The sequence below is a fragment of the Megascapheus bottae genome, chromosome 1, assembly GCF_031878675.1.
Source record: "Megascapheus bottae isolate mThoBot1 chromosome 1, mThoBot2.hap1, whole genome shotgun sequence".
Classification (NCBI taxonomy): domain Eukaryota; kingdom Metazoa; phylum Chordata; class Mammalia; order Rodentia; family Geomyidae; genus Megascapheus; species Megascapheus bottae.
Window position 1 is genome coordinate 42,355,235 of NC_143509.1, and position 26,659 is coordinate 42,381,893.

General features: G+C 41.4%; 1 protein-coding gene across 3 annotated transcripts in view; it reads right to left on the reverse strand.

Annotated features, from left to right (window-relative positions):
* The window catches only part of Lamp3 (lysosome associated membrane protein 3), a 34,431-nt gene extending 13,205 nt beyond the window's left edge, over nt 1-21,226 (reverse strand). For all 3 annotated transcript variants that reach the window (XM_090342713.1, XM_090342704.1, XM_090342696.1), the window contains exons 1-3: nt 21,037-21,226; nt 10,549-11,255; nt 9,159-9,287 (exon numbers count right to left, since the gene is read on the reverse strand). In XM_090342713.1, coding sequence (XP_090198839.1) covers nt 9,159-9,287; nt 10,549-11,255; nt 21,037-21,085 — 885 coding nt within the window. In that variant the 5' untranslated portion in view covers nt 21,086-21,226. The remainder of the gene's footprint in view (nt 1-9,158; nt 9,288-10,548; nt 11,256-21,036) is intronic.
* Between the last annotated feature and the right edge of the window lie 5,433 nt (nt 21,227-26,659).

The window sequence follows — 26,659 nt, forward strand, 5'->3', positions numbered from 1 at the left end:
TTTTCCCCCCTTCCCTTTCCTATTTCAAATAAACAAATAAACATATATACAATATACCAGATAACAAAGGCAGATATAGTAACAATATGAGATTAACCAAAGGGCAACAAAGGAGAAGAGAATGAACATAGTTAAGAACAACAATCATACAAAATAAAACTCTTATTTCCATATCCTAGAGATCCTTTCATTTAGTCTCATCCTAATGTATCTAGGTTTTGCCCTATTGTAATCCTCTGCTAGGAGGGTTCTAGAAAATCTTGTCTTGAAATTAAGTCTCTGCCTTAGAAGTTAACCTCTGTTAAAGTCAAGTAAAAAAAAATTCCCTCAAATTTTAGTGATCTCACACATGCTAAAATACATACTCGTACCTGAGCAACAAACCTAGCCTATTTCTGGTTTTCACATTTGATGACCTATGGTATTCTCACAAGAAAAATATGTGGAAAAAAAGAGTAATTAAAATTATAATCTGGAATCAAATTAGTTTTAGAACTTCAAATCTAGTCACAAAGGGAATTTAACAATAATAATCTTGACCATGGTATAGACCAAGTTATATTATTTATGGTTGAAATGGTGATTCATTGCACGATTCAACATGACCTTGTAAGGTCTTTGCTACAGATACACTCAACTCCAGATCGTTTAGTCTATTGTTTTCACCTATTGGAGTCTGCTTACCCTGTGTGAGGCACCGTAGCAGGCACTTGCATATATTTTCCTTATTTAATCCTCCCAACTATGAAAGGAAACATAGGTTCAGTGACTTACCCAATGTCACAGTGTAAAGAGGTGTCGGGGAAGATGGGAGTGCTAGCTACTTGTCTTTCAGTACTGGATGTAAATATTTCATGTACTTTCCATTTTATACATGTCCTGGAAGGGGACGGCTGAGGTTGTCCTTCTTCAAAGTATCCAGTCTTGGCAGTTTTGAAAGCAACTTAAATAATATGCTCAGGCTATATAGATGGTTTAGGGAAAACCAGCTGTGACTCAGTCCCTTTCTGGGTTACTTTCACATGCCATTTTTGGAGGGATATTATTTATTTGCGTGTCCATTTAGCATAAAGAAGACCCATAGTCAGGGTTAAAAGACACCTGCTCAGAGCTTCTATATGGCAAAGGACATAGCTAGCAAGATAAATAGAAAGCCCACAGAGTGGGAGAAGATCTTCACTTGCCATACAATAGACAAGGGTCTTATATCTGAAATATGCCTACAGCTCAAGAATTAAATCCTTCTAAAACAAATCTACAGAGAAACAACCATCCCATTAAAAGGTGGGATAAAGACTTAAAGAGACACTTCTCTGAAGAGGAAATAAGAATGGCCAATAGGCACATGAAGAAATGCTTTGCGTCTCTGGCTGTAAAAGAAATACAAATCAAAACAACTTCGAGATTTCATCTCCCCCAGTTAGAATGACCGTTACCAAGAAATCTATGGTAGGGATGTGGCCAGAAGGGATTACTACTGCATTGTTGGTGGGTGTGTAAATTTGTTCTATAACTAGCAGTATGGAGGTTCCTCAAAAGACTAAACATAGAGCTTCCCTGTGACCCAGCAATTCCATGTTCATTGCAGCATTAATCACCACAGCTAAGATATGGAACCAACCCAGATGCCCCCTCAGTAGATGAATGGATCATGAAAATTTGTTATTTACACACCATGGAATTCTATGCTGCCATCAGAAAGAATGACATTGCCCCATTTATAAGGAAATGAAAAGCCTTGGAAAAAATTGTGTTAAGTGAAGTAAGCCAGACCCAAAGAAACATAGGCTCCATGGTTTCCCTCATTTGTAACAATTAGTGTAGCAGAGGATCATAATAGTGCAAAAGCTATATACATATGGCCATATAGGATGAGGCTAAGTGAATTGAACTCCAGGATATGGAAACAAGAGGTTTATCTTTGTGATTATTGTTCTTAATGTACTATGTGAAACTATTTCTTTTCTCTTTTTTTCCCTTATGATTTATCTCATGTTGTTACTGTATGTGATACAGTAACAATCTGATACATTGTATATACATTTATTTGAAAAAGAGAAGGTAAGGGGAAGACAAGATGAGTGGGAAGGGGTGGGAAGTCAGAAAGTAGGAGAAAAAATGGGAAGGGGTAACAATGTTTAAGAAGTACTACCTGATAAATGTTACTATAACCCCTCTGTACATCATCCCCACAATAAAAAAGATCCCTGCTTTATCCGAAAATCAAAGAGAACCCATCAAAGCAGTTGAGGCAGGGTTTTGTGTTTGAATTGCTGGGACTGTAGTATGAGACTGATTTAAGGGGCATCAGCACAGACCCAAGGGCACACAATCTCTCAGAGGCTTTCTGGCATCTTCCCTGTTCCTCTGCACCTATGATAAGCTGGCATTTCTACGAGGACCTAACAGTTTACAAAATTTATCTGAAGATTTTTCAATCAGAGGTTGGTAAAACTATAGATGTGGAACTGGTAGATTTAGAGAGTTGGTTGTAAACCCTACATAAAGTTCCAGAAGGATGTTCTAAAACAAACTATCAGGGCAGGAAAGAAGTGGTGAGGAGAGGAGGGTATATTTATCTTGAACATGAAGGGTCTGAAGAATTGTAAGTATGCTACCCTAATTAAATAAGATACAGACAGGAAGGGTTTTCAGATCTTTAAAAAAAATGAAGCTAAAATGGACACTAGTGGCTCACATCTATAATCCTAACTACTCAGGAGGCTGAGATCTGAATATTGATGTTCAAAGTCACCCTCGACAGGAAAGTCCACAAGACTATTATCTCCAATTTACAAGCCAAAAGCTAGAGTGGAGTTGTGGATCAAGTAATAGAGCACTGGGCTTGAGCAGAGTAAAGTCAAGGACAGTGCCTAGGCTCTGAGTTAGAGTCTCAGTACCAGGATAGATAGATAGATGTAGAGTTAATGGAAATGAGTAAGGAAACTGTTCACACTCACAAACACACACACACACACACACACACACACACACACGTGCTGCCCCCACTTCCTGCCATGATAGACCAAATGTTGTGCTCAGTACCCTTATATGCTCCCAGCAGCCTAACGAGGCCTGGTTGGCTTCATTAAAACAAACCTCTTGATTGAGATGGGAGGAGCTTTGACATACAAGTAAGGTTTTAAAATATATTAAGGAATGCAAGGCAATGTTTTTGATTTGACCTGCAGCTGCTAACTGGCTAGCCACCTTCATCTCTTCCCTTCTCCATCTTGCAGCCCTTGTAATCCTGGGAACTATAGCCTATGGGTCTTATGTTTTTCCCATCTGCCTAGCTCATTGTTAAGGTCTGTGGGAGAGCAGTGGATGTTTTTCCAACATGAAGCCTCTTGGAGTTGAAGGCAGATGAAAAGAGAAAGCTTCAGAGAGTGTTCTTCCCTCCCTGCTTACCTAGAGGCAAGACATAAATTGGTACATTCATCACCTTCTCTCCTGTCAATCAGAAAGGACAGAAACAAGTCATTTGAGACACTGGAGACTTGTTTTCTGGAGACCACACCAGAGATTCTACCTGCAACCCTACTAATCAGTCCTCATCATCTACCTTTAATTTCCCTAAGTATTTGCTTTCCTATGTTTTCCCACACCTGTAGACTATAGGCTGCTTTCTTTGTCTTACTATTTAAAAAAATGTGTTGTTCTTTGTTAAAGTTGTCACATAAGCCAGAGTTCTAAGTCATTGCTTCAATTCACCTTTTATGGAGGTTTCTCCCAAGTAATATGTACATACTTGTTGTCTTTTCTCTTATAAGTCCTGTTTTGTTATAGGAATCTGCTCCAATGTTGGGGACAGACTTGTGAGGGCTGTGAAGAATTATATTTTCTCTACAGTAGGTCAAAACTTGGTCAAAGCCAGATGCTGGTAACTCATGTCTATAAGCTACTCAGGAGGTTGAGATCTGAGGATCATGGTTCAAAGTCAGCCTGGGCAGGAAAGTCTGTGAGACTCTTGTCTCCAATTAGCTAGCAAATATCTGGAAGTAAAGTTATAGCACAAGTAGAGAGGTAGTTTGAGCAACAAAGCTATGGGAAAGTACTCAGGCGTTGAATCCAAGCCCTCGTACTAGCACAAACAACAACAACAAAAAAGTAAAATGGCAGGCTGAAGTAAAGAGCTTTTTGTTTTAGAAAAATCTGGGAGGTTTTTTCCTGTGTAAATGTATTTCATACAATTTCTGTTAGGGCAGAAGCCACAGAATCAAGGTCCTAGAGGCTAAATCTGGCCCACAGCTGTGTTTTGTTATGGCTGGAATAACGTTTATATTTTAAAATGTGTTACTAACATTTCAAATAATGTACTTTTCTAAAACATTGGATTTCTGTTTTTGCTTGAATAATCACACAATCTGGAAACACTGGCTTTGTGTTGTGAGAATTACATATATGAGTTATTTAACAGTTGATACTGTAAACAGCCACATAGAATGGACAGCTGACTTTCAAGAATAAATGTCTTCATAAAAGGTCCTGACAATCTCCAGGGATTACTCACCATCCCTGCCACTGGTACTGTGGCTGAAGGTGAGGACAGACTGTATGTATGTGTGTGTGTGTACACGTGTGCACATGCTTGCATGCGCTATCTTCTCCTTCCTTTATGTCTGTTCATTCCTAAGCATTGCCACTTGCTGTTTACTATTTCTCGAGTACCCACTATTTATCTTAGATTGAAGGGCAGGATGAAATCTTCTTTTCGATTTTTGCTGATGACAATCACCATGGTTTTTTTTTTTTTTTTTTTTTTTTAATGTGCTGAGAACCGAGGACAGCACTTTTTGAAATCAGCCCAGGCAAAGAAGGCTTTATGACTCTTATTTATCCCCAATTAATCAGCAAAGAATCTGGAAATAGAGGTATGATTCAAGTGGTAGAGTACCAGCCTTGAGCGAAAGCTAAAAGGAACAGTGACCAGGTGGTAAGTTCAACTCCCAGAACTGGCATACATACACATAGAAATTAATATATATATATATATATTAAAGCAATTAAGGCTACTGTTTCAAGATAAACTGTGTGTGTGTGTGTGTGTGTGTGTGTGTGTGTGTGTGTGCACGCATGCGCACAACACACACATAACACACACATGTACCAGAACTAGGGCTTCAATTCAGGACCTAGCTTCTTCACTTAAGGCTGGTGCTCTATCTCTTAAACTACAGCTTTACTTCCAAAAACAATGTTTTTACTAGCCTGCTTTATTCATTACATGACAGGCTTAGCTCATGTGATCCTTGAATTTATGGCCTGTTTAACTGAAGCAAGTTCTCTGAAATGCAGAAATTCCCCAAGGGGATGGTGGCTGCTAGGGATTCTGACTTTCTCAGAGCTTCTCTTTCCCTCCTGTTCCGGATCGTGAGTCAGCTGCCTGGACAATTGGTGCTGGAGAGTGGAGTGGCTAAGTTGGCTTGGGCAACATTAGAGAGGAGGCAGTTTGGGAAGGTGGATGGGGAAAGGAAGAGGGAGGGGCTGCTGGGTTTCTAGATCCTTCTGAACCCTCCCTTCACATATTGTGAAGGGAGCAAGAATTGGGGACAGGATTTCAACACGTAGGTAATTTGATGAGAGTGCAACTTGAAAGTTTCAGGAGCAGGGTGGGAACTCGAGGAGGCAAAGAGCATAACATAAAGAGACTTTGGAAGACAGCCAAAGAAACTCCAGTTTGCAGTTCTGCCCAAGGCCTCCTGGCAGCCTCCGATGCATTCACTCAGGACTTGAAAGAGGCTCCAGGTGGAAGTTGGCCCTCAATTGAAGAATAATAAATCTGTGTCCTCTGTCATAGTTTATTTCTTAAAAAAAATTTGGCCAGGGGCTGGGAGTTTGGCCTAGTGGTTAAAGTGCTTGCCTAGCATGCACGAAGACCCGGGTTTGATTCCTTGGTACAACATACATAGAAAAAAGCCGGAAGTGGTGCTGAGGCTCAAGTGGTAGAGTTCTAGCCTTGAGAAAGTCCAAGGACAGTGCTCAGGTTCTGAGCTCAAGCCCAGGACTGGCAAAAAAAAAAAAAAAAAGAAAACATTTGGCCAGGAGTTTGGCCTACTGGTACAATGCCTTCATAGCATGCACAAAGCCCTGGATTCCATTCCTCAGCACCACAGACACAGAAAAAACCACAAGTGGCTACAATAAAAAATTTTTAAAAAGCCAGAAGTTGGTGGTTCCTCAAAAGACTAACCATAGAGCTCCCCTATGACCCAGTAATTCCATTACTTGGCATTTACTCAACCGTCCAGAAACAAGGGCATACTAAAGCCACTAGCATAACAATGTTCATTGCAGCACTATTTACCATAGCAAAGATATGGAACCAACCCAGATGTCCCTCAGTTGATGAGTGGATGAACAAGATGTGGTATTTATACACAATGGAATTCTATGCTGCTGTCAGAAAGAATGACATCGCCCCGTTTGTAAGGAAATGGAAAGACTTAGAAAAAAAAAAAAACACATGTTAAGTGAAATAAGCCAGATTCAAAGGAACATAGGCTCAATGGTTTCCCTCATTTGTCATAATTAGTATAAACCTTGGACTTTCCTAGCAGAGGTTTACAATAGAACAAAACCTAGATACATAAGGCCATATAGGATGAGGCTAAATGAAAGGACCTCCAGGATATAGAAACAAGAGCCATATAATGTGTGATTGTTGTTCTTAGTGTACTGTTATTTCTCATCTCTTTTGTTGTCCCTTGTTTATCTCATATTGTTACAGTATCTTACCTTGTTATCTGATACATTGTATATATATTTATTTGTTTATTTGAAATAGGATAGGGAAGGGGAGAAAACAAGATGAGGAGAGGGAGTGGGGGGAGGGAAATGGGGACAAAAACATGAGAAAGGGTAGCAATGTTTGTGAAGGAATGCATCTTCTAGCTGGTGAATATAACATAACCCTTCTATTAATTACAATAAAAAATATATTTTAAAAAATCCAGAAGTGGCACTGTGGCTCAAATGGTAGAGTGCCAGCCTTCAGCAAAAGAAGCTCAGGGAAGGGGTATCAGTGTTCGGGGAGTAATGTACTCACTACCTGACGAATGTAACTGGAACCCCTCTATACAGTATCCTGGCAATAAAATACAATTAAAAAAAAAAAAGAAATTCAGGGACAGTGCCCAGGCTGAGTTCAAGCTCTAGGACTGGCAAAAAAAAATGTTTTTTGTGGGTCCCAGGGCTTGAACTCAGGGGCTGGACGCTGTCCCTTAGCTTTCTGTTCAAGGCTAGTACTCTACAACCTAAGCCACATTCCACTTCATCTGCCTTTTTGGTAGTTACTTGAAGATAAAATTCACATGAACCTTCCAGCCCTGTTTTTGGTTGTGATCCTCAGACTTCCCACTCCTGAGTAGCTGGGATTACAGACAGGAGGCATTGGTGATGGGCCAAAGGTGGGTTTTTAGAGAAAAATGTGCACCATTCTATGATTTAGCTTTAATTGTCCAGATATAAAGCATTTTCTCAGCGCTGAATGGCTTCAAGGTAAGGGATGATGCCTTTCCATGGGGTACTACAAAGACCCCTGTGACTTCTTCAGTGTTTCTCCACCTTCACCTTATTGAAGGTCAAATAAAATGTACAGAGGCCATTGGTTTGGACCGAGCTCCTGAATTAGGCCCAACAGACAAATTAAAATTAGGTCACTCTCACTCTCACTGAAGTTCCAGGCCACCCAGCCAAAACTCACTTACTTATCTGACCTGCCCGGAAGGCAGGAGAGAGCTAGACCATGACTAAATCCCCACACAGGTCAGTTTTAGCTCACATGATAAGGAAGTCCCCTCTGCCTTAACTTTACAAGGAAGGAAACTTTGAAGATTTGAATCCATCTTCTGTTCTGCTTTATTCACCTTTCTCTGTCTGTAACGCTAACCTCCTCTGCTCAGCTCATCCTAACATTCGTTCTGACACACAAAATAAAGCATGGGTTAATCTAGACTCATGAATAAGGGCCAATGAAGACCTTTCAACTAGATTTCTTATATCTTTATCCTTTGTACCAACCACTGTGCTAGCAAGTTTACTCACATAAGTGTGTGTGTGTGTGTGTGTGTGTGTGTGTGTGTGTGTGTTAGTACTGTGGCTTGAACTCAGGACCGTACATTTTCAATTGTCTTTTTGCATAAGGCTGGAGCTCTACCACTTGACACATGCCTCTACTTCTCGCTTTTTGCTGGTTAATAGCAGATTTTTCTCGCCTTGTCTGGCTTTGAACAGTGATTGTCAAATCTCAGCCTCCTGAGTAGCTGGGATCACGAGTGTGAGCCACCAGTGCCCAGTTATAACACACTTCTAATACTCCTAACAGTCCTAGTTGGTAAGTGTAATCCTTTCCACTTCACAGATGAGGAAAATGGCCTACATAGCCTGAGTGAGGCAGCTGTGAACTGCGAGGGTTCTGAGCCTCAACAGAGTCCACATGGGCAAGTCTTTGCCAGGAGCGTAGACTGAACAAGTTCTTAGGTTTACCAAGACATCTGTTTGTATTGGTTACTTTAATTATAGCTATTACTAGTAAATACTTACCATTTCCTGTCTATTGAGCATACTGTTTATAGAGGTGATATTTTCAAGTGAGAGAGGTGAAGGAGGCTGCCCACAGTCAAAGCCAGTAGCAGAATCAGATATGTTGTGGACTCTTATCATAACACCCACTTTCCACTTGATTTTGTTGTCTGCCCACATATACCCAGGATATGGTCTGGAAAATTCAGAATTTTGCCATCTGGGTTTGGAAATAACCTCTTCTGACATTTTATCTTCAAATCATTTGTTTTATGTGGTGTCCACTGGGAATTTCTACAACTTATTTTTAAATATATATATATATTTATATATACAACTTCCTTTTTTTGTGGTTTGTAAAAGGGCACTAGAGACCAGGTTCCTCAAAAGCCAAACTCCCTATCAGAGCCACTGGAGCCCTTCTTGGACCTGCATAGAGAAGGTTGGAGAAGGAAGAAAGTAAACAAAATGTCCACACTTCCCTCTTCATCTACCAGCCCCTCATTCTTATCAGCAAAGATCTCAAGATTCTTCCGCTGGGCTTAGAGTGAAGTGGAGCATGATATCACAGGACCAGGATGGAGAGAAGCCAAGGGAAGCCAGAGCCAAGTAGGGTAAAGAAGCTCATGTCTCACCTTAGTAAACGTGAGATTCACAGATCCACCTGGGAAATTCAAGAGCAGGTTCGATTTTTGGGATTCACATTTCCCAGAGGTTTGGGTTACATTAGGATCAACGTTGAAGTATCTCTGAGGTGAAAAAACCTAAACCAAATAAGACAGACAGATAAGTTCCCTGGGAAGCTGAAGAATGAAACTCAAGTCTGGGACATAGATGCACAGACTAGCTAAGTAAATGTTCACCTGAGAACGGATGAGTGACATCTTTGCATTTCCAAAGTCTTTCTTATCGTTTTTCTTCTAGAAAGAGTACCCCTAAGACAGCAGCTCCTTTATAGGTAACTCATGGCAGGTATGTTCCTGATAAGCCACATAGAGCTTTTTTTTTTTTCTTTTCAAGTTAAACGTGTTGAAAGGTGCTAAGGAAAGGGTTTAACTCGGAGGTCCTCAGTCTTAAATAAAAACCTAGATATGGAAGTTTCCTTTAAAATCATAAAAACTATTCAGAACAGGAAACTATTATTTTAATTTTTTATAAATTATTTTTTTGTTTTCTTTTTTTATTGTAATTAGTAAAAGGGTTACATGATATTTGCCAGATAGAAGGTGCATTAATTCACATACATTGATACCCTTTCACATGTCTTGGTACCCATTACCCTCCCCCCACACCCCCTTTTTTTTTTTTTTATAAATTATTTACTCAAAACCCTGTATTTGCTGTTCTGGTGCCTTTGTTGTTACTGTTTTTTTTTTTTTTTTTTTTGCTTTGTGCCAGTACTGGGCTTAAATTTAGAGCCCCTTGCTTAGCATTTTCTGCTCAAGACTGGAGGTCTACCACTTGACCCACAGCCCCACTTCCAGCTTTCTTTCTGGCTAAATGGAGATAAGAATCTCACAGATTCGTCTGAGTGGGCTGGCTTCAAATCATGATCTTCAGATCCCAGCCTCCCGAATAGCTAGGATGACAGACATCAGACACTGCACCAGACCTGGAGTTCTTTGTTAGCTGGATTTTCATACTAATATCACAGCAGGTGATATTAGTGATCTCACCCATGGAGAACATTACATCCTAATTTCTCATTTCATAGGAGGGAGCTGAGATTGGGAAGTATCAGAGCCGCAGGGCTAGGCTACCCTCAATCCTCTCCAACTCTCTGCCTTCCCTTGCTAGATGAGAGAAGGGTGTGAGATTGAAAATTTCATTTCATTGCCTCTCTTTTCTATTTTTACACATCCTCTTAAACAGATTTATCTTGCAATGGAGTATCTTTGTGAAAACGGAGCTCACAGCTCTCTGTCTCATTTCAAGACAGCCACAGGAAATTCTCATTCCTACCAAACTCCGTTCAGACTGTCAAACATTGAAGACAATGTTACAGTCCTAAGATTCCCAACTTACCAAATCCTTTTCTTGAACAATCAGCATTATCCCCATCTCTGCTTTTATACAGAGCTTGCTTCCGTTTAGAAGTTGGTAACTTCCTGTCTTGACTGATGATGGCTGAGGGGTGAGGGTGGGCCTGGGAACTGCGGGGGAAGGGGAAGCTGTTTGAGTGGTATGGTGTGTGGATGTAGGTGTTTCTGGGCCATGGGTAGATGAAGTAGGCACCTGATAGGGTGTGCTTTGGGGTAGTGTTGTAAACAAAGTTTTTGGAAGGATGGTCTGGTTACTAGGTAGGGTGGTTTGCCCAGCTGTGTAGCTGATAGTGGATGGACTAGTTCCAGTTGTAGGTGAAGTCATGGGTTGCTGTGACTGTGAAGCTGAAGCAGTAATTATAGTAGCAGCGTGTGTGTCATTCGATGTGGACAGGGTATAGGTAATTGGGCTGGTGGGTGGAGGGCTTCCTGTAGTTACTGGAAGTGTGGTAGTTGGGATTTTTATGGTTGTGTGTATTGAGACTTCAGAGCTGGAATTTTCGACAGCTGTTCCAGATGTGAGGTGACTATCCATTGATACTGTTGCTGAAGTTTTGTGGGGGACTTGGCTAGTTGGCTGCTGGGGAAGTTTGGCTGTGGCCTGCTTTGTTGTTGTTGGATTGAATTGAAGATAGCTTCTGGTTTCTGAAGACATGTGAGCTTGTACTTGCTGGCCATCATGCAAAATTACTGTAAATTAGGAAATGAAAATGTTAGGATACTAATTAATCACAAAACTTCCTCTTCCATTCTTGTTTTAGTGTTGGTTCATTAAAAATAACATGCAGGGGCCGGGAGCATAGCCTAGTGGTAGAGTGCTCGCCTGCATGCATAAAACCCTGGGTTCGAATCCTCAGAACCACATACTCAGAAAAAGCTGGAAGTGGTGCCGTGGCCCAAGTGGCAGGGCGCTAGCCTTGAGCAAAATGTGTCCAAGGACAATGCCCAGGCCCTGAGTTCATGCTCCAAGACTGGCAAAAAAAATAATAACATGGAGCTGGGTGTTGGTAGCTGATGCTTTTAATCCTAACTACTTGCAGTCTGAGATCTGAAGATCGCAGTTTGAAGCCAGCTCTGAAAGGCTACCCAAACACCCAGAAATGGAGCTGTGACTCAAGAGGTAAGAGTGCTAGCCTTGAATAACAACAACAACAAAAGCTCAGAGACAGTGCCCAGGCCCTGAGTTTGTCTCAGGACCACTGCGGGCATGTACACACACACACACACACACACACACACACACACACACACACACACACACACCCAAAAACCAAAATAAAAAACATACAAGCCGGGCCGGGAGTTTGGCCTAGTGGTTAAAGTGCTTGCCTAGCATGCATGAAGACCCGGGTTCGATTCCTCGGTACCACATACATATAAGAAAGCTGGAAGTGGTGCTGAGGCTCAAGTGGTAGAGCTCTAGCCTTGAGAAAATCCAAGGACAGTGCTCAGGCCCTGAGCTCAAGCCCAGGACTGGCAAAAAAAAAAAAAACATACAAGCCAAATACTAGTGGCTCACACTTGTCCTAGGTACTGGAGGCTGAGATTGTGGTTCAAAGCCAGCCCATGCAGAAAAGTCCATGAGACTCTTATTTCTAATCAACCACCAAACCTGGAAGTAGAGCTGTGGCTCAAGTAGTAGAGAAGCTAGTCTTGAGCAAAAAAGCTAAGGGATAGTGCCCAGGTCTTGAGTTCAAGGACCAGTATGAGCAAAAAATAAATTGAACATACATAGTTTTAAATCTGAAGAAAATTCTCATGGTTGTAATAACAAAATAAATATCACCAAAGACTAGTCAGTACTAGACCACAGTTACAGTGTTTTTCATTCACCAATGGTTTTTACACAGTCATGATGATATGACACACATGCTTCTGCACACAACCCCTTTGTCTGCATGGGGTATGGCAGTAAGCATGCCAAAGTGGTCACACTCAGCTAGATACCTAAAGTCAATGCCTCTCCACTGCCCACCCTCACATTTGAAAATGGTGTTCTAGGTAGAAAGCTGTTATGATGCTCTGAGACAGCAGGAGCAGTGTTAAAATTTTACAGAGCCTTCTAACCTTCCTGGAATCACATAGTCCCAAATTTGTGTGTATACACACACACACACACACACACACACACACACACACACACACACACACGTGTATGTATATTAAAATAGTGCATGACCAGACTGGTGAGTGGGTACCAGCAGGATTTCAGTCCTAGAAAGCACTTACTTATTGTTTTAGTGGTTACATGTGCATTGGTGTCTTACATCTGTAATCCTAGCAACTGAATTCTAGGCTGAGATCTGAGTATCATGGTTTGAAGCTAGCCTGGGCAGGGAAACCCATGAGACTCTTACCAATTGGCTACCCAAAAAGCCGGAAGTAGAGCTGTGACTCAAGTGGTAGAGCAGTAGCCTTGAGCAAAAAAGCTCAGGGACAATGCCAGGACCAGAGTATATATGTGTACACACACACACACACACACACACACACACACACACACACAGAGCCGGTCAAGTGGTAGGAATTGTGTGTACAGCTTCCATCATCAGCACTTACACATACAAGCTGGAGGAAAAAGTAACTGAATGGGTAGATGAGAATAATAATGCAGACCCTCCAGGTTTCTTCTAAGAGTCAAAGGAGTTGGCTTCAGTGAAAACCTTTGGTACCATTGAGTACATCTAGTGGGCACTGTTGACATATGCTTTCTGAGGTTGTCTCTCAGGGGTGAAAGGCCTCTTGCTCTTTTAGCTAGGAAAGTTCTGTCTTTGCTTCCTTCCAGACACACAGCAATCCAGAAAATTGGGCCAAATGCAGAAGATGGCCCTGGAAACCCACAATTGGACCCACTGGGGACAACTGCTCCTTCAGTTCTATGTCTGCATTGTGTTAACTCATGAGAGCTATAGTTGCTGGATGCTGGCTTGAGACTTGGGGAAACATGAAGTGAGAAAGATGCCACTAGCTGGTATTTTATAAAATCCTAAGGCTCATCTCCTATCAAACCATAAACATCTATCTCCTTTTCTCTATCAGTTCAATAAGTTTCTCTGTGTGTGTGTGTGTGTGTGTGTGAGAGAGAGAGAGAGAGAGAGAGAGAGAGAGAGAGAGAGAGATTTTATCACAGGGGTTTAAATTCAGGGCCTGAGCACTGTCCTTGGACTTTCTCAAGGCTAGAGCTCTACCACTTGACCACAGCACCACTTCTGGCTTTTTTCTATGTTTGTGGTACCAAGGAATGGAACCCAGATCATTCTGCATGCTAGGCAAGCACTCTATCACTAGGCCAAACTCCCAGCCCCATACTTTCAGCTTTTTGAGTAGTTACTTGAAGGTAAGACTTTCCTGTCCAGGTTAGCTTTGAATCCTGATCCTCAGATCTCAGCCTCCTGAGTAGTTAGGATTTCAGTGTGAGCCACTGCACCCAGTAGTTCCATGAATTTCTAAGTGTTTATTTTCTCCATATTAACAAATAACAAACCTCTAAGTTACTTGACAGTTACTGCAAGAAAGCTCAAAGTTAAGTTTGGTTGATTTTTTTTTTGTCAGTAGTGGAGCTTGAATTCTGGGCCTAGGTGCTGTCCTTGAGCACTTCAGCTCAAGACTAGGGCTCTACCACTTGAACTATAATGCCACTTCTGGTTTTCTGGTGGTTAATTGGAGATATAAAAGTCTCATGGACTGGCTTTGAACTGTAATCCTTAGATTCCAGCCTCCTGAGTAGTTAGGATTACAGATGTGAGCTACCAACACCTGGCTGGTTAATTCTTTAACTGGTCCTTTCAGAATCCCTCTGAGACAAACGATCTTTAGTTATCTTTCGGTTGAGGAAACTCAGGGTATAAAATCCCATCCACCTGAGTAAAGGTTTATGACTACACTTGTCATTGCTGCTGTTAAGACTTGAGTTCCTGTAAATGTAAATCAGTCTGCCACTGCATTTGAGGGAAGAGTGGAGTAGAGTGTGTCCCTGGCACCAAACAGTGAGAAAACACACAGGCAGAGGGATGAGAACTAGAAGGGTGGCCATTGGTGAGGCATTCAAAAGATCACATACAAAAATGATGATTACTTTCCAGAAGAAAAATTCTGACCTATAAGTTACTTCTGCAAACACAAATACAAAGCATGTACTGGAATTGTTTCAGATCTCCTTTCTAAAAAGAATTGTTATACCAGACTCTGGTGGCACACAGCTATAATCCTGTACTCAAGCCTGATTTGGAGATCATTGTTTTAAGCTAGCCTGGGCAAAAAAGTCTATGAGACTCTTATCTCCAATTAACTAGCAAAAAGCTAGTGGAGCTGTGGCTCAAGTGGTAGAGCGCCAGCCTCGAGGGAAAAAGCCACGCAAGATAATAAGGCTCTGAGTTCAAGCCTCAGTACCAGTATACACCCAAAGAAAGAATTATTAATGACATTAATAATTATGTGAGATCATCATTTAAGACTTGGTATAGCTAAAATATTCATTTGGACAAGATAAATACATGATCTCAAAAGTTATATATTTTGTCTGTAGGTTTACTTTACAAGCCTTTATGAAATCTTTACATATGGAATATTTATGTCTGGTTATAGAGTGTCAATAAAAGCTCTTCACTTCAAGATTGTGACAGAGTTCAACTGTTGTTGAAGTTTTTTTCATATTTTTATTGTAATTAATACAAGGGTTACATGCTATTTGCCAGATAGGAGGTGCATTAATTCACACACATTGATACCCTTTCACATGTCTTGATCTCCATTTCCCTCCCCCACCACCCCTCATCTTGTTTTCCCCCTTCCCTATCCAATTTCAAATAACCAAATACAAATATATCCGATATATCAGGTAACAAAGTGGGATACTGTAACAATATGAGATAACCAAGGGACAGCAAAAGAGATGAGAGATAACATAGTACATTAAGGACAACAATCATTCATTATATGGCTTTTGTTTCTATACCCTAGAGGTCCTTTCATTTAGCTTCATACAATATGGCCTTATGTATCAAGGTTTTGCTCTATTGCAAATCTTTGCTAGGAGAGCCCAAGGTTTCTACTGATTATGACAAATGAGGGAAACCATTGGGCCTAAGTTCCTTTGAGTCTGGCTTTTCATAATTAATATGAGCTAAACTTGAGGTGATGATTCCTTGGTCAAGAATTCAGCAATAATTCTAAATAAGTTTACGTTATGCATATGGAGAAAGAGAATTCACTCTCAGATGTGGTTTCTGTAAATTTCTTGGGAAAAGAAGTGATAACTGTTACAGAGAAACTCAGGAGACTGAGAATTACTTGCTTGTGTTCTAGGGGTCATCACTGTATCTTTGTTAAAATATCTCACCTCTACCCAGGGAATGACTAATGCTAACGAGGCAAATTTCAACTGAGTAGTTTTTCCTAAACTTAAAGAAATAGCTGTCCTCAAGCTCCTCTTTCAGTAGGGAGAAATGAACTCAAATAGATAAGAAAGAAGATTATGTTCTCTACAAATAAACAGCATTCTAAGAAGGCTCAGGATCTCCTGCAAAGCAAGGTTGGCATGTTGGAAATTTCCATGGGGTGGTGGTTGGTAGACATGGTCTTTTGATTTGGTGTACAGGTGTGTCTTTGGGAGGAGGAAGGTGAGTAACTGCTACAAGTTGGGTAGCATCCTCCAAAGACCCATGTGTTCTAGGCTTGGATGTGCTATTGGGCAGTGATGGAACCTTCATAGGTCATCGATGTGTGCCCTCTAGGACATTATGTCTGTCTTTCTAGCTCCTAGATGAGTAGTTTTGCTATATCATACAATTCTATGATAATGATAGCTTTGCCTTACCAAATGCCCAAAGTAACAGGGCCAGTCAACCATGAACTGGCCCTGCAACCAGAAGCCAAAGTAAACTCTTCTATTCACTTCATTGTTTTGTTGGTTTTGAAGTGCTGGGGACTGAACATAGAGCCTAGTGCATGTTAGCTAAGTACTCTTGTATTTAGCTGTATCCTAGCCCCAAACCTTTTCTCTTTATAAGTTGATCATCTTAGATATTTGTTATAGTGACTGAAATCTAACCTAGTAATGAGTAGAAGGCTGAGCATGCAGGTGGTTGGACCAAAAGTGCCAAGTTTTTAGTTGTTACAGATTGACACACTGTACTGCATAGTTCAGTATTCCCCTTTTCTCTCCCACCCTAACCACTTCCCTTCTCCTTTAGGAGTATGTGGCATAAATAAATGGCTTACTGGTGATTAGGTCAGAAAAAAGTATTTTGTAAACTCTAATGTGTTCCAGAAAGTGGGGGGAGGGCAGGGAGGTACTCAGTGAATCTGCGACACAATAATCTGTTTTTACGAAGCACTTCTATATTTATATCCAACCTTTGTCAAAATTAGATCGAGTCGGGGACTGGGAGTCTTGCCTAGCATGCACAAAGCCATGGGTTTAATTCCATAGTACCACATACATGGAAAAAGTTGGAAGTGGCACTGTAGCTCAAGCAGTAGAGTGCTAGCCTTGAGAAAGCTCAAGGACAGTGCCAAGGTCCTGAGTTCAAGCCCCAGAACTGGTTTAAAAAAAGAGTCAAAAAAGTAGGTAGAGTTATGATCTGTGAGAGTCTCTGGCTCTGGGAGATTTAGTCAAGGTCACTATCACAGAGAGGTCAGGAGGTAGAAGGAGCGCAGAGCACAGCTCAACATTTTGACTCTCCCTTTATTCTAAACAACACAGCATGGCAGTTTATGCAGTCACTGGCTAGCCTCATCTGTATCCCATGATCTGCTGTCCAGGCTCTCCAGGTTCAGAAAACAAGTGTTTCAGGCCTTAATCCATTGGTCAAACTCTTTTAAATGTACAAACTAGAAATGTGAGATGACGTTGTTTCCCCTACAACTAGCAGAAGTAACAGAGAGATGAATCATTGCCTAGTTCTAGGGAAATTCAGCAGCCACCGAAGGCTCAGGTTCACCTCCTAAGTTTTCCCCTGAAAGTTTCCCCTTAAGTTTTCCCCAGACACTATCTTCCTTAGACAGCTGGTTGCCTGCTTCCTGAGGTTGTTTCCATGCTCAGCATTGGGAGTATGTCTTTGTGAGTGATCAGATTCTTGTGATCCAGACATTCTTCTGTGTGACAAAGTTATTGTAGAAAAAGCCACAGGGTGCCATGACAGAGTGCAATTGGGGGGATCCAGCACCAAATTCTTCAGGTAGACAAGAGAGTAGATGGCATCCTACAGGAGGATGAGTATGTGAAATGTCCCAGGGTTTCAGAAGCCATGCATGTTTAGAGACAAGAAGGAGTCAGAGCTGTACACTGGTGACTCCTGACTGTAATTTTAGCTACTCAGGAAGCTGAGATCTGAGGATCTAGGTTCAAAGCCACCCTGGACAGGAAAATCAATAAGCCTTTTACTTCCAGTTATCCACCAAAAATCTAGAATGGAGTTGTGTCTCAAGTGGTAGAGCACCAGCCTGGAATAAAAGAGCTAAGGGACAGTGCTTAGGCTCTGAGTTGAAGGGCCATGGCCAGCACAAAATTAAAACCAAAACCAGGGTGGGGGGAGGGAAACAGGGACAAAACATGAGAAGGGGTATCAATGTATGAGAAGTAATGCACCTACTACCTGACAAATGTAACTATACCCCTCTATACATTACCCTGAACCAAAAAAAAACAAAAAAACAAAAAACCCATAAACGAACAGCAACAAAAATGGAGTCAGCATGATGAAAACTTAAAGAGAAGGAGCAGATGAATGGGAGATCGATTGGGAGGTCTTGGAGGTCACCTGCAGTCCTTACAAGTCACTTTTTTTTTGCCTGTGTGTGTGTGTGTGTGTGTATGTGTGTGTGTGCGTGTGTGCGTGTTGGCCCTGGGACTTGAATTTAGGGCCTGTGCATTGTCCATGCTTTTTTGCTCTTTTGAACTGTACCACTTAAGCCACAGGTCCACTTTCAGTTTCTTGGTGGCTAATTGGAGATTAACCAATTTTTGGTGGTTAAGTGTGACACTTTCCTGCCCCAGCTGGCTTTGAATTGTGATCTTCAGGTCCCAGATCCTCAGATTTTAGTAGCTAAGATTACAAGTCTAAGCCATTGGCACGAGGCAAGGGAGACCAAAATTTTAACTCCCTGAACAGCTTACCTAGCATCTTATAGGGAGGCCCCAGAAGAGGTGTGCAGAGACAGTCAAAAGATCCCCTAGAACAGGAAGGACTTGGCCCTGTGGCAGAGTCTACAAGCTGAGTGGTCCAAAACGATTCTCCCCTTCTTCCTTAGTAATAGAGGCGTGTGTTTTATTGAGCACTTGTTACCTGGAATTAAGACCCCTTCATCCACAGTCCTATCTAACTGGGTAGGAGTGTATGGTAGGAGGTCAAAGGCTATCTAGGAAGGAATGCCGAAAGGCCCTCCATCAGCTGCAAGGCCCACTTCCCTACTGTGTTTTTGTTTTCTCTTCTTGAACCAACTGGCAACTAGAAGATAACCAGAACAATGAGGCATTGAAAGTATAAGTTCAGACACTGTGTGTGTGTGTGTGTATTTATATTGGGGCTTGAACTAGGTTCTCCCACTCTCACTTAGCTTTTTTGTTCAAAGCTAGAACTCTACCACTTGAGTCACACCTCTGCTACTAGCTTTTTGCTGGTTAATTTGAGATAACTGTCTCATGGAGAAGGAGCTGGTAGCTTACATTACTCAGGAGGCTGAGTAATCAAAGACAGGGCTGGAAAGTTCATGTGAATTTTATCTCCAATTAAACATCAAAAAGCCAGAAGCAGCACTGTGGCTCAAGTGGTAGAGCAGTAGCCTTGAGCAAAAATGCTCAGGGACAGCATCTTGTTCAAGCTCCATGATGAAAAAGAAAAAGAAAGAAAGAAAGAAAGAAAGAAAGAAAGAAAGAAAGAAAAAAAGAAAGAAAGAAAGGATAAAAGAAAGAAAGAAAGGAAAAAAGAAAAAAGAATCTCATGATTTTATGGACTTTCCTACCCAAGCTGGATCTGAACTGAGATCCTCAGAGCTACCTACTCTCAGCTCTCACTGAAGACCCCCTCCTCTAGCATAGCTCTGTAGTCTTCTGCATTGCCTTTCACATGAAGGAGTATCAGGAGTGTCCTGGTTAATTCACTGTCATTTGGGACTTGTTGATTTTATGTAGCTGATCCTAAACTTTTCAAATTTAAACTCTTTCATTTGTGGGGGGGGGGTTAAGAATTTGAGACCAGGGAAGCACTGGGTTTGGATAAAGTTTACTCCTGATGTTTACCTAGGAGTTATGTCTCTCCCAGCAAAATGTCTCAAAGCTCTTGTTCATCTCAGATTCCACAAGTGTCTCCTGACACTGCATGATCCTGTGATCATGTAGAGAGAAGTACACATCTGAGGCAAAACACTCAGCTTCTTAGACACCACTGTGAGGGCTGCCACTACTAACTGGAGGGCCACAGGAAGCCTCTCAGCCTCCCTAGGCTTTGGGCCCTGCGTCAGCATGATGGGCATAAAGCTACTGCTGAGTGTTCTCATGAGACCACACAAGTTATAGACAGGAAAGCTGCCATGAGAACAGGCAGGTTCACAGCCCAGCTTGCCACTTATCACCTATAAAACTATGAGCAAGTTTTATTTATTTGTTTATTCATTCATTCATTCATTTGTTCACTGCTTGAACTCAGTGACTGAGCCCTGTCCCTTAGGTTCTTTACTCAAAACCAGCACTTGACCACTTGAACTACAGCTTTATTTCTGGCTTTTTGGTAGTTGATTGGAAATAAGAGTCTCCCTTGTTTGACTACCCGAGCTGGCTCCCAAACTTGATCCTCAGATCCCAGCCTCCTGAATAGCTAGGATTACAGATATGAGCCACAGAGATAATATTTTTTGCTTCTCTCTTTCTCTCTCTCTCTCTCTCTCTCTCTCTCTCTCTCTCTCTCTCTCTCTCTCTCTCTCTCTCTCTCTCTCTCTCTCTTTCCTGCCCCCCCCTCACTTTGATGCCCTGATTTGTATCTTTCTGGAGTGGTGCAAGTGGTCAGAACACATCTGGTACATATTCACAGTTCACTGTTTATATCAGACCCAAAGAGCACTTGTGCTTAAGAAAAACAGGGAAAATAAGATAAGGCGTATCTTACCCAGATAACAAAGCAAGAGCCCTGTGTCTGAACCCTGACTCAGTTTTCCATCTCCTAAATCAAAGTGACTTCTACAAATATAGCCTGAATCAGGTGCTTTTAACAACTTTTGGCGAGTGACAAGTGACAAGCCTTGTGGAGTTCACACCTACTCTGCCTAACTAACCAAAACAAATACATAAGATGTAAAAACCCTTAAGAAAACAGGTGTGATCCACCTGACTAAGGTACCAGGTTGGAGATGCTTTGGAATTAAACATCATAATAGCAGACGTCACCTCTACAGACTGGGGACCATCACCAGAATATGTTGAGATTTAAACGGAGTAGAGTCGCTGCAGGGTCACCACAGAGTGGTGTGTATCACTCACCAGCCAGGGACAGGAAGATGATGGTCAAGACAGGGAGCTGCGGAGACATGACTGGCACGCCGGGGAGACCTTCTGTGCTGAGGCAGCCTCCACTGCTCTTGTGCTTGGCTGGGCACAGCTGAGAGTTATGAACTGGGAGTTAATTCCAGGGCAGGTCTCCAGAACACCCGGGGACGACCCAGTTCCTGGCTTCAGATCCACTTGTGGCTGAGAAACTGAAGTCACTTAAGATTATGACAAGTAGCCGAAAGGCCCGCCCATGGGTGAGCTGGGTTTGCAGGGAAGAAAACCACAAGGGGTTCTTTGTACCTCTGCCTGTCCTGTTCCTGAGGGGCGGAGATCTGGGTGGGGCCACGCAAGGCGAAGTACTTGGGGATCATTTCTCTACTAGAAATGGGGAGTCCCTTAAAGCACTTTCTCTCCTAACCTGGCTCTCCTTGTTCTCTAACAGCGTGGTCACATGTTTGTAAGCCCAGCAACCTTTGTCAACTGCGAGAAAAGTCCCTTAGTCAGGAGGTTGAGCAGGAATCTTAACATTGAGCAGTTGGATTCAAGCACTGGTGGTTGATGCTTGTAATCCTAGCGTCTTAAGAGGTTGAGATCTGAGGACTGAGGTTCAAAGCTAGACCTGGAGAGGAAAGTTTGTGAAACTGGTATCTCCAACTAACCATCAAAAAGCCAGAAGTGTCTTTTGGGGCCACTTTTTAAACTGTGGTTTAATGGTAAAGTGCCAGACTTAAGCCAAAGAAAAAAGTTGCTACAAGATAGCTTCTGTGTCCCGAGTTCAAACTTCAGTACCAGCACAAAAACAATGAAACAGCAGCTGGAGAGTCTGAAAGTTGTTTTTATCTCAACCCAGCATTGCCCAGGAAGTTGTACATGAAAGTAGGTGTCCAGGGAGAAAAACATGAGTGGGGTATCAATATTTGAGAAGTAATGTACCCACGACCTGACGAATGTAACTGTAACCCCTCTATATGTTACCCTGACAATAAAATACGATTTTTAAAAAGTAGGTGTCCATCTGATGCTTGTCTAGGGACAAGCTCTGAGGGGAGATGGCTCACCCGTTGTCCAGTTGTTACTAGAGAACCCATCTCCTGAGCAGGTGTTTGATTTAGAAGCTCAGTCTGGAGACTGCTTTTCAGGGCTTCTACCTTTGGCTAAAGGAGAAATGTCACAGCTGGGTGTTCCAGAATTGAACAGGCTACCATACCAGGCGCAGCCAGCAGAGCAATTGTGAGTTCTAGAGACCTATGGAAAGCATATTTCAAATTCTGAAAACTGTTCTCTTCTTATAAGAGACTCATATCAATTCAAAGCTGCTGATGTTAGGAGCTGGGGTTGAAGACCAGATGACAGAACAAAAGATTCTCTTTACACCCTGTCTGCAAGGATTGGAGGAGTTCTGCCTTAGGAACTAGAGCAGCAGGCAAATATGTATCTATTATTGGACAATCTTAGAGTGGTTTATTATTCTAAAGAAGTTTTTGTCTTCCATCCAATTGTTGAACTTACTTGCACAAAGCTTTTTACCATATTGCCTTATTAATCTTGGATTAGTGATGCCGTTTCTTTTATTACTATTAATAATTTGTCATCGTGTGTGTGTGTGTGTGTGTGTGTGTGTGTGTGTGTGTGGTTAATTAGAGATAACTCTCATGGATTTTTCCTGCAAGGGATGGCTTTGAACTGAGCTTCTCAGATTTCAGCCTCAGGTGTAGCTGCAATTATAGGCATGATCCACTGGTGCTGGCCAATTTGTCTTCCCCCGCCCCCTCTTTCCCTGATCATTCTGGCTTGATGTTTATCCATTTTTATTCATGTTCCCAAAGAACAAAAATTTGGCTTCTGAATTTCTTTATTGTCCTTGTGTTTCTGTTTCATTGATTTCCATTTTATTTAAAATTTTTTCCTCTTGTCTACTTGTATTTTCTTTGCTCTTTCAATAGTTATTGGACATAAAAGTTTAAGCCATTAGCTGGTATTCTTTTTTTCTAATAAACATATTTCCTGCTATCAGCTCCCCTTTACTACTTTACCTGAGTCCCACAGAGTTCAATATCTTTCATTTGTACTTCTTAATTTGCCGTTTGATATCCTTTACTCACATTTATTTCAAATAATGTTATTTCATTTTTAAGTAAATTGGAATTTTCCAGAGAGGTCTTTTAATTTGGTGGTTGGAAACAGTTAACTGATCTAAACCTTCTCAAAGTATTGAAACGTGGATGGGGGAACAAGGTAAGCAAGATGCATTGTAGCCTGACATGTGGAGTTGAAACCCATTACTCTAAAGCTAAAGTAGAATACAATGAAGTAATAAATTTATTGAAACCAAGCCTATGGATATATTAGCTTGCTGGCGCTCTCACAATAAAGTGCCCAGGCTGGGTAGTTTGCACAACAGAAGTTTCCTTTCTTCCAACTCAGACCAATTATCTGAGGTGTAAATGTCTGCAAGACTGGTTCCTCCAGGCTTCTTTCCTTGGCAGATAGTTGGTGGGCTGCTCCTTTATCTTCTCATGGTTCTCCCTCTATGTTGCCTGGGTCCCACCCTTTTCTTCTTACTGGACCTCATCCTTCCTCTTACAGATCCTGTCTCCAAATCTAATCACATTTGGAGGCACTTGAAGTTAAAGCTTTTGCCTGTGAACCCTGGTTGGAGACACACAATTCAGCTCAGAACAATTACTGTCTTGTTAAATAGTCTGCACACATTTTCAAAGAATAGGTGTATTTTGTTGTTGGATTCAATGGCCTATCAATATTAATTAGGTGAAATTAATCCTGTATTCTTACTGATTTTTTTCTTCTTGTTCTTTTAACCAATTCTTAAAGAGAAACACTGAAATATTTAACTATAATAAGGGATTTGACTATTTTTGTAGTTCTGTTTTGCTTTGTGTATTCTGATGTGTTATTCATATGTAAATATTTAGCACTTAAATGCCTTATTTAAAAAATTATATGTCTTCTTGACTGACCACTTTTGAAATAAATGATTTTAGTCATATTCATTGTTTTGACAATTTTTTCTATTTCTCTTCCTTCTCCTCCCCTTCCTCCTCCTCTTCTTTCTTCCCTTCCTCCTCCCCCACCCCCTTTTCCTCCTTCTTTTTGGCAATATTGAGGTTTGAATTCAGGGACAGTTGTCTACCACTTGAGCCACAGCCACACCCTTTTGGACTTCATTTATTTTAGTTATGATCCCATGGGTTTTTTTGTCCAGGACTAGCCTCAAACGGGCTTTGATATTTCTACCTATGTCTCTCATGTATCTAGGATTACAAACATGCACCACCACTCCTGGCTCTTTGTTGATTTAGATGGAGTCTTTTTGTTCAAGTTGGCCTGAAACTGAAATCCTCCCTATTTCTGCCTTTCAAACATGAGGAATTACAGGCATGTATCATCATGCCTGACTAAGACTCCCTTTATTTTGACATAGTCCTTCTAGCTTTCTTTTGATTAGGATTAGCATGTCCTCTGCCACTCTGTCTCTGTCCCTGTCTCTGACTCTGTCTCTCTGTTTCTCTCCCTCTGTCTCTCTCCCATTCTCTCCCTTTTCCCCCTTACATATACAATTAGCAATCATTTTCTTTTCTTTTTTTTCTGTGTGTGTGTGGGATGGGGGGGGTGTGTCATGGGACTTGAACTCTGGGCCTGGGCACTGTCTCTGAGCTCTTCAGCTCAAAGCTACCATTCTACCTCTGGGACTGGGAGTTGTCTCTGAGCTCTTCAACTCAAGGCTACCACCCTGCCCCTTGAGCCACAGCCCCACTTCCCCTTTTTTAGTGATTAATTGGAGATGAGTCTCATGTTCTTTAGTGCCTGGACTGGCTTTGAACTGCGATCCTCAGATCTCAGCCTCCTGAGTAGCTAGGATTACAGGCATGAGCCACCACACCTGACTTCATTTTCTTTTTAGTGAGGCATTTAGACCATATGATTATTGAGCTGATTATGTTTATATTTACCAAATGGTGATTATGTTTTATTTTTTTTTTCTTTTTCTTTCTTTCTTTCTTTTTTTTTTTTTTTTGCCAGTCCTGGGCTTGAGCTCAGGGCCTGAGCACTGTCCTTGGACTTTCTCAAGGCTAGAGCTCTACCACTTGAGCCTCAGCACCACTTCTGGCTTTGTTTTCTATGTATGTGGTACTGAGGAATCAAATACGGGTCTTCGTGTATGTTAGGCAAGCACTCTACCACTAGGCCAAACTTCCGGCCCCTATTTTTCACTTTTTTTTTTTTTTTTTTGCCAGTCCTGGGCTTGAGCTCAGGGCCTGAGCACTGTCCTTGGACTTTCTTAAGGCTACCACTTGAGCCTCAGCACCACTTCTGGCTTTTTCTATATATGTGGTACCAAGGAATTGAACCCAGGTCTTCGTGCATGCTAGGCAAGCACTTTAACCACTAGGCCAAACTCCCAGCCCCTATTTTTTACTTTTATTATAAATTATTGGCTTAAAATTTTCCTCTTTACCAATTTCCTATTTCATCTCACTTTTTGGCATATTATTTACAATTGTCTCGTGTTATTTCAGGATCTAATATTTGTAGTATACATTTTAACGTATTGCAATGTACTTTCAAGTAATAATTTACCACTGTACATATGAGACCTATATAAAAGAACACGACACTGAACTTCAATTTCTTCCCGACTACCTTCTGTTCTATTACTGTCATGAACGTTAAGTTCATGAATTAGAGCAACATATTATTACTGCTTTGTAAGTCAATTATCTTTTTTGTTGTTGTTGGCCATGGAGCTTGAAATTTGTGCCTGAGTGCTGTCCCTGAGCTTTACAGCTCAAGGCTAATGCTCTGCCATGTTAAGCCACAGTACCACTTCCAAGTCAATTATCTTTTAGGAAGACAATTGACTTACCCCCAGTTTGGAGATTTCTTTATTTATTTGCATATGAAAAGTTATTGCTACAGTGTTTTCATCATTAAAATCCATCATCTTGGTATTTCCTTCTTGTGTTTGTATAGGAACAAGAAAGAGATACTGGGACCAGTAAGTGTTATTTTTCCTGGTGAGAAATACGTGAATAAGAGTGACTTATTCTTATGTATTATGTTTTTATCTCTTCTCTTGTGTTGCCCTTTGGTTAATCTCATATTGTTACAGTATCCCACTTTGTTACCGGGTATATTATATAGATGTTTACTTGTTTATTTGAGATAGGAGGGACAGGGGGAGGGAAATGGGGGCAAAAACATAAGAAGTGATATCAATGTGTGAGAATTAATGCAACTTCTATCTGGCGAATATGACTGTAACCCCTCTATACATTAAAATAAAAATTATAATAATAATAAAAAAGAAATACATGAATAATAAATATTTGTCCAAGGTTGCAGCAAGACTCAGCCTGTCTTCAATTCAAAGCCACTTATTTTAGTCCACGGTTGTTTTATTTCTCAGCTCAGTAATTAGTCGTAAGTACCACATCCAATGTCCAAGTGAACCAGTCAAGATAGAAACCTAGGCTCTTGCTGAGACACTCTAATCTCATCTTCTGCAGAGAAGAGGACAGAGCTGATGCCATGGACCAGAGGAAGCACTGTGGGTGAGTGAGTGAGTTTGTGTTGCTGGGCTTCTCTGCCCCAA